At 57.6% G+C, this 8,137-nt stretch overlaps 1 protein-coding gene across 1 annotated transcript; it reads right to left on the bottom strand.

The window, feature by feature from the left end:
* Positions 1-404: 404 nt before the first annotated feature.
* SRM (spermidine synthase) lies at positions 405-4,628 on the bottom strand. Its single transcript, XM_032272903.1, has 8 exons — positions 4,337-4,628; positions 3,780-3,900; positions 3,324-3,416; positions 2,056-2,209; positions 1,516-1,599; positions 1,282-1,427; positions 778-900; positions 405-701 (listed from the first exon to the last, which is right to left on the bottom strand). Exons 1-8 carry the CDS (start codon positions 4,501-4,503, stop codon positions 681-683), a joined length of 909 nt encoding a protein of 302 aa, XP_032128794.1. The 5' UTR covers positions 4,504-4,628; the 3' UTR covers positions 405-680.
* Positions 4,629-8,137: the final 3,509 nt, after the last annotated feature.

Here is an 8,137-nt window from a genome sequence, read left to right as displayed (position 1 = left end):
AGTCTGATGTGCTTAAAAAGGTCCAAGGTAACTGAGCCCCACTATCCCCTTCTGGATACCTCCGGTATCTGCCCTGGAGCACCTGGATGGGACCTTACACCTGTGAGTGACCCCAATTCTGAGAATGCTCCCGGGCAGCCCCAGGAGACACCAGCAATCCCACCCTGATCTCACCCACCCTACAGCCCTGGGGGGCTGTCACCAGTGGCCTTGTGAAGGGCTTGCTGAGTCAGCTTCCCAGGACAGCTCTGGGTCCGGCGTGATGACCAAGGTGACCCTCTGTGCCCAGGCTATCCACGAGGGCCCACCACAGCCCAGCCCTGCAAACCCTCGCCCCAGAAATACCCAGTGGTGAATGTGGCTCTGCCTGGGCCCAGCCAAGATCAGGGGACACAGGACTCTGATCTTTGTTATAAATACACGTGTTTGGTGAGTGAGGGGCAACAGAAGGCAGAGAGATGGCGCTGTACACAGCTGGTATAGGCTTGGAGGTGGAACGCCGAGAGACAGACACACAGGCAGTCCGCCCAGCAGGGCAGGCCGGGCAGCATTCTGGGGCTTGTAACACTTGGTTGGTGGGCGAGAGCCGCAGGAGGGCTGGCCCAGGGCTGGAGGGGCCCAGGCACCCTGCAGGCTCCCTGGTCCGAGGTCCTGGGTGGCATCAGTTGTGGTGCCTGGGCTCAGCTCACATCATTCAAGGCCTGGAGGGATACGAGGCGAGTCAGGAGGGCGCTCTGGTTCCCTGGGTCCCACCACCTGGCCCTACAGGCCACCTACCTTTCGGGCAAACTCAGGCAGCACGAAGGCGGCGCGGTGCACGTCAGAGTTGTAGTACTTCAGCTGCATCTGCGCCACCTGGTGCTGCGTCAGGGGCTGCACTGGCTCCTGGAAGTTGGTGCCCTGGGGACCAGGACAGAGGGGCATATGGCAGGGGTGCTTTTTTTTTTTTTGAGACAGTCTCGCTCTGTTGCCCAGGCTGGAGTGCAGTGGCACCATCTCGGCTCACTGCAACCTCTGCCTCCCGGGTTCAAGCAATCCTCCTGCCTCAGCCTCAGGTGTGTGCCACCATGCCCGGCTAATTTTGTTTTTTGTATTTTGAGTAGAGACGGAGTTTCTCCATGTTGGTCAGGCTGGTCTTGAACTCCCGACCTCAGGTAATCCACCCCCCTTGGCCTCCCAAAGTGCTGGGATTACAGGCATGAGACACCATGCCCAGCTTGGGGAGGGCACTTTATGCCCACCTGCCCCGGACCCCCACACCCCCTGGCACCCCCATCTCACCGGGTTCTTGCTGCACAGCATGAAGCCGATCTGGCCGCTGGGGTAGGTGGGGATGGTGCAGTAGGCATAGGCCACCACGGGGAACAGTGACTGGCAGAACTGCCGCATCTCCTTGATGAGGTCCAGGTGCAGCCACTGGCACTCACCTGGGGGTCCCCCCAGCAGCATTAGCATCCAGCAGGGCCCGTTCCATCCCGTCCCGCCCAGCCCCATTGCTCCAGGCCTGTGGCTCACCCTGGCAGCAGAGGACGCCATCTTCTTTGAGGGCCGTCTTCATGAGCTGGTAATAGGACTCTTTGAAGAGACTTTCGGCGGGGCCTGGGGAAGGATGGAGGAAGGCACACTGAACACAGCCTGGCTGAGACCTCCAGGGCCACTGTCACCCCACTACACAGACCCACACAGCTGCCCGGTGGCCAGAGCCAGGATCTGAACCCAGGTCGGCGGAGGCTCCATACTTACTAGAACCCACCCCCACTCCAAGGATAACCAGTCCAGAGCCAAGGAGAGGCTGAAAAGGACACGGGGGCCTCAGTGTCCCAAAGCCGGATCCCCACTCTCCCTGGGCCCCAGCTTTTGAACTCTGGGCAGCGGCCCGGCTCCTGCCTACTGTCCCGAGCCATGTTTCAGGAGCAGGTAACAACACAGAAGGGAAAAGTACAGCTCCAGTTCGAGGGCCGGGAGGTCCCTCTATCGTCCACTCTGAAGGCCTGGACGAGGCTGACCTCCAGACCTGCGGCTGCCAGAAAATCCTGGGGCCCGTCCGCTGCTTACCCATGGGGTCTGAGGAGTCAGTGATGATCACATCAAAGGCATCCTGATTCTGTTTCATGAACTCAAAACCATCACCCACGTGTAGGGTCAGCTTCGAGCTAGAATAGCCAATAGCCATCCCTGGCAGGAACTTCTTGGAGACTTGGATGACATCCTGGAGGGGATGGGAGGGACCAGACTAGGCCAAGGGGGCTGGGGGACCTGGAGCCAGACACAGCCATGTGGGACTCCTGAACTGCCTGAAAGGCAAGCCGCCTTGGGCAAGCCCCCCCTCACCCTTTTTTGGAGATGGAGTCTCACTCCTGTTGCCCAGGCTGGAGTGCAGTGGTGCGATCCCCGTTTGCTACAACCTCCACCTCTCAGGTTCCAGCAATTCTCCTGCTCAGTCTCCCGAGTAGTTGGGACTACAGGTGCATGCCGCCACACCCAGCTAATTTTTTTGTATTTTTAGTAGAGACGGCGTTTCCCCGTGTTGCCCAGGCTGGTCTTCAACTCCTGAGCTCAGGCAGTCCACCTGCCTTGGCCTCCCAAAGTGCTAGGATTATAGGCATGAGCCACCGTGCCCACCTCTCCTCTTTCTTTTGAGACTGGCATTGATCTGTCTACCACTGTCTCCCCATACCCGGGCAACACCTGGCATGTAGCATGATTTTAGTGAGCAGCTACCGAGTGTAAAGGGCAATGTACAAATAGTTGAGCTGTCTCTGGCCCCTGCCTGGGGGCTGAGATTAAAAATCAGCTTAGTTGGCTGGGTGAGGTGGCTCATGCCTTTAATCCCAGTACTTTGGGAGGCTGAGGTGGGTGGATCACCAGATCAGGAGTTCAGCCTGGCCAACATAGTGAAACCCTGCCTCTACCAAAAATACAAAGAAAATACCGGGCATGGTGGTGGGCACCTGTAATCTCAGCTACTAGGGAGGCTAAGGCAGGAAGATCTCTTGAACCTGGGAGGCGGACGTTGTAGTGAGCCAGGATCAGGCCACTGCACTCTAGCCTGGGCAACAGTGCAAGACTCCATCTCACAAAAACAAAACAAAACAAAAAACATATAAGCTTAGTCTTACTAAAAACTTGCCACGCAGGCGCCCTCACCACCTGCCAGGCCCTCTGCCATCTGGTTTTCCTACTGAACCCTCCCTGCCAGGTGTTTCCCGGATGGGGAAACAGGCCCTACCTGCCTTGCTCAGGGGTGTGCAGCTATTGCAGGGCCAGCTGGCCGGGAGAACCAGGACTCAAACCCCACCCCGCTGCTCTGTGCTGGCGCTCACCTCGTCGATCTCACACTGGACCACGGACTCCACGGAGGGGTGCTTCACCACCTCGCGCAGGACACCTCCGTCTCCGCCCCCGATGATCAGCACCTGGGAGGAGGGGGCAGTCAAGGCAGGGGCACTGGCAGGACTGGGTGCCCCCAGGCCCCTGGCCCCTCCAACCCAAGGGCCTCATCATTTTCTACCCTCGAAATGTTTTCGTGCCGGTGTTCCCTTTCCTGGAAGTTCCTTCCAGGGCTGCACCAGGATTCAGAAGCCGCGTCAGTGTCCGCCCCCACCTCTCTGCGGGACCCCCTGTCCGCCCCCACCCCTCTGCGAGACCCCCTAGCTTTCCTTGCATTTTCTCTGACGACCGTAAGGGCAGCATCTGGACGGAGCCTGTGGCACACCTGGGACCCCCCCCACCCCCGCCACGTCGTCGTCCAGCACTGTCCCAGAGGACAATTGGGGTACCTTTCGCGGGTTGGGGTGGCTGCAGAGAGGCAGGTTGGCGATCATCTCCTGGTAGGAGAACTCATCCCTCTCTGTGCATTGGATGACACCGTCCAACACCAGCACGTTGCCATAGGTCTTACTGCGGGCGGAGTGACAGTCGGGGACCTGGGTTCTCTGGGGTGGGGAAAACGTACCCCAAGCCGCCCTGGGTGAGGAGGGTCGCCCTACCCCGTCTAGGGGTCCCAGGGGTGAGGGTCGATGGTGACACGTGGCGAGAAACGCCAGGCAGGCCGCCGGGCGGAGGCCGGGCTGAGACCCGGGGTCTCCTCGGGCTCTGACGTGTCCCAGGGCTGAAACGTGGAGCGGGGCGCAGACTCTGGCTCCACCGCCCAAAGGCCCGCCCGCAGCCCCAGCCCCGGCCCCAGCCCAGGGAGGCGGGGTGAGGGGTGGCGAGGGGGGCCAGGGCAGGACGGGGTCCTGCCGGCCTGGGTCCCGGCGTGGAGGGGCCCGAGAGGCGGGCAGCGGGCGGCCCGGGATGAGCCGAGGGGGCCGGCGCCCGCGGGCAGCAGCGGTACCTGCGGAAGACGAGGATGTCCTGGTAGCGCGAGCGCCGGTGGTGGAGCAGCTGTTCCACCTGCAGTGACAGGGCCTGGCCGGGCCACAGGCTGCAGGTCTCGCGGAACCAGCCCTCGCGGATGGCGGCGGGGCCGGAGGCGGCTGGGCCGTCGGGGCCGGACTCCATGGCGGGCGGGCGGGCGGGCGGCGCGGGGCGCGGGCCCGGGACTGCAGGCCGCGCGGAGCCGCAGCACAACGGGACCAGCTCCGCCCGCCGCCCGCGCCGCAACCTAACCCGGGAGCGGGGCGGGGCTTGCCGGCAGGGGCGGAGCCCACGGCCGCCAATGGCAAAGCGGCTGCGCCGGGCGCTCATTGGCCGCTGGCCCTCAGCGCGGCACGGAGTGGCTGGGGCGCGCCGTCAGTCGGCGGCAGCAGGGTAGTGCGGTCCGCCCCGGGGGCCACGTGGGGCCCGGTCTGGGCCGGACTGCCGAGCCGGGTTCCGGGGCGGGCTGGGCCGGCGGAAGGGGTCCGGATTTTTCCTCCGCCCCCGCCGGCCGGGGCCGTGTACCCCCGGCCTCTGCTCCCTTCTCGGGGTTGGGAGAAACCGAGGGCCACGAGAGGCTGCGGGACTGGGGCTCGTGCGGAGTGCGGGAGCGCTGGGACCTGAAGAGCCGGGGCGTCAGCCTTTGGGCTGGAGACAGGGGAGCGGGCGGCTACACTGGGTTGCGTTGTTGCGAGATGCGAGTAAAACGTATGAACGTATCCCTCGCCGCATCCAAAATCTGGTTCCTTGTTGGACTTGAACAGAATATGTGGTTCGTCGGGGCGCACTGAGGATTTTTATTTACTAGGAAAGAATCATCACAACCAGCGAATTAACGAGCTGGATTTAGCCATTTTCCCTTAGATTCTCTGAGCCATGAGCCTATGGGTGGTGAATACGAGAGAAGTGCTTTTCTAAACGAGTTTCTAAATTTACCAGCAGTGTCCAGGAAGAGGCCCAGCACATACATATTCAGCACCAGAAGACTGGCACGCAATTTTTTTCGGCAAACTGGGTCTTGCTCCTTGAAGGGTGGGTGGGACTGTGCTGTTTTTATGAGAATGTCAGAGAACTTCTTACGATCACATTAAACATGCTAATTACCAAATATTAAATGCTAATTGTTCTACACGAAGTTCGAATGCCAAGGAAGGAAGATGAAACTGGTATAAGCTACTCCTGACATTATTTCAGGGATGGTTTTGACTGACGTTTTGCAGCCTCCACCTGGAGGTGGGGAACACGTTTCTTGTGTCGTCCCGAGAGCTGAATACAAGCGTTATCAGTGAGAGCAAGCTTCGAGCCTATGTTGTATTTGACCGGAGCATAGAAAGTTACCACAAGACAAAAGTATGCCAGATTGCAGGGTCATTTATTATGCCGGCGACCACAGAGGACTCACGTCTCTCCAACCTGTGGTGCCAAAAGGAGGGTGCCATGATTTTGTATACCTGAAAAACCACCTTGGGAGTGGGGGTGAGGGGCGGGGATGGGGATGATAAGGTTTCAGACATTTCAAGGGCTAGGGGATTCTGTGATTCACCTCCTGGGTGGAGACAAGGGCGGGGGTCTCCGGACATTCCAAGGGCTAGGGGATTCTGTGATTCACCTCAGTGGTTTACAGAAGTCAAGATATACATTTGTTTACACATCACAGATTTTAGCAGTTACTGATAAGAAAAGGTAAGCAGCTTTACATAGTTTTGAAGAACAAACTAGCAGTTCTATTTACAGAGGCCAAGGACAGTAGTTATTGTGAGGAGAATGGGGCAGCCATTTCAACTTATCTAAAAACAGTTTTGCATTTTATAAAATAGTTTTGCTCCAGTTCTGGCTCTAGGCCAGCACAATATCACATTCCTCCCTGTTCTATTAACATGTATTAAATCTTTAATAGGTTTCCTCTTTTTGACACAAGGGCCCATGTTTGGATCTCAGAACCATTAATTTGACCAAATCTATTTCTTCCTGGATAAATTTGAGAAGCATGTTTAAAAGGCATGGTCCAAATGTTAACCCTAGGACCATTAGCACCAAGGGTCCTGCTAATCCAGTGAGCAGGAATGTTAGCCAGGGGTTTACGGGAGGGTCTCGGGTGAGAAAAATGAAAGAGTTTCTGTTTGCAGCATATCCTGTTATAGTGGAGATAGTTCCACAACCCCAATGGGGGCAAAAGAATTCATTTGTCTCCACAGTTTCATCTTTTTGGTGGGGTGGATCCTGGGCACAGATATAGCCCCATGGTCTGGAGTTGTCGCTCTGCCCCTAAACTGCCACACCCAGCTATATCTCCACTTGTCCTGAAATTTAAGTGGGGGCCCAGGAGGGCACAGAGGTCCAGGGAGAAGGTAATGGGGGTCTCCGGAGAATACTCCAGGGTTAGGTTGACTAGGGTGGATCCCTTTCCGGTTAAGGAACTAACATATGCTCCAGTGGAGCCCTCGGTGATGACCCATCGATAGTAGGTGGGTGCCAAGGAGGGTCCCTTTCGGAGGGTGGTTGCAGGAATCAGGGAGATTAGGATGATGACTGAGAACGGCACAATAGTCTTAGCTTTGGGGGGGGTCCGTTGAGGATGGAACCGCTTCCCATCCTGCAACTGGGCGGTCAGTCTTGACGTGTGAGTGGTGAATCCAGGCAGTCAGTCTGTCCACCTTGATTGCCATGGGGGTGACCAGGATTACAGTGTAGGGTCCTTTCCAGCGAGGAGTTAGGCCAAAGGTAGTGACTCTCTTCACCAGGACTTCGTCCCCTGGCTGGAAGGGGTGTACCGGCTGGTCAGTGAAATCCACTGGGGTAGGTCGAGTTCCCCTGATGAGCGAGTGCACCTGGGACTGAACAGACTGGAGTGCCTGCAAGGACTTAAGGAGTGTATGGTTATGGACTCCAGCATGTATGGCGTTCGCAAGTCTGGGGAGTAAGGGAGGGGGCCTTTTAAACACAATTTCAAAAGGTGTAAAGCTTTTTTATAGGGAGTACATGGGGTACGGAGGAGAACAAAAGGAAGCAGGCTGACCCAGTTTTCACCGGTCTCCAGAATGAATTTTGTCAAAGTTTCCTTTATGGTCCGGTTCATCGTTTCAACCTGCCCTGAACTCTGAGGGCGATAGGCACAGTGCAGTTTCCAGGATATGCCCAGGGCCTTTACCAGGCCCTGTGAAACCTGAGCTGTAAATGCAGGGCCATTATCTGATCCCAGTGTCAGGGGCAAGCCGAACTGAGGAACCAGGTCCTGTAACAATTTTTTCGCTACTACCAGTGCGGTTTCTGACCTAGTAGGAAAAGCCTCGACCCATCCAGAGAAAGTGTTTACAAACACAAGGAGGTACGTATAGCTGCACGCTGGGGGCTTTATTTCAGTAAAATCTACCTCCCAGTGTTCCCCTGGGCTAGCACCCCTGAGTCTTATCCCTGCCTGACTAGGCCTACTGCCTCCTGGATTTACCCTGGCACATACTTCACAACGAGTAGTAGGTGCCTTTTTTTTTTTTTTTTTGAGCCGGAGTTTCCCTCTTGTTACCCAGGCTGGAGTGCAATGGCGCGATCTCGGCTCACCGCAACCTCCCCCTCCCGGGTTCAGGCAATTCTCCTGCCTCAGCCTCCTGAGTCGCTGGGATTACAGGCACACGCCACCATGCCCAGCTAATTTTTTGTATTTTTAGTAGAGACGGGGTTTCACCATGTTGACCAGGATGGTCTCGATCTCTTGACCTCGTGATCCACCCGCCTCGGCCTCCCACAGTGCTGGGATTACAGGCTTGAGCCACCGCGCCCGGCC

This window comes from Sapajus apella, unplaced genomic scaffold (genome assembly GCF_009761245.1).
Source record: "Sapajus apella isolate SASKATOON/1434 unplaced genomic scaffold, GSC_monkey_1.0 scaffold1260, whole genome shotgun sequence".
NCBI lineage: Eukaryota > Metazoa > Chordata > Mammalia > Primates > Cebidae > Sapajus > Sapajus apella.
Note: the sequence above shows the minus strand (reverse complement) of the source record. Positions and strands in the feature narration are given on the sequence as shown.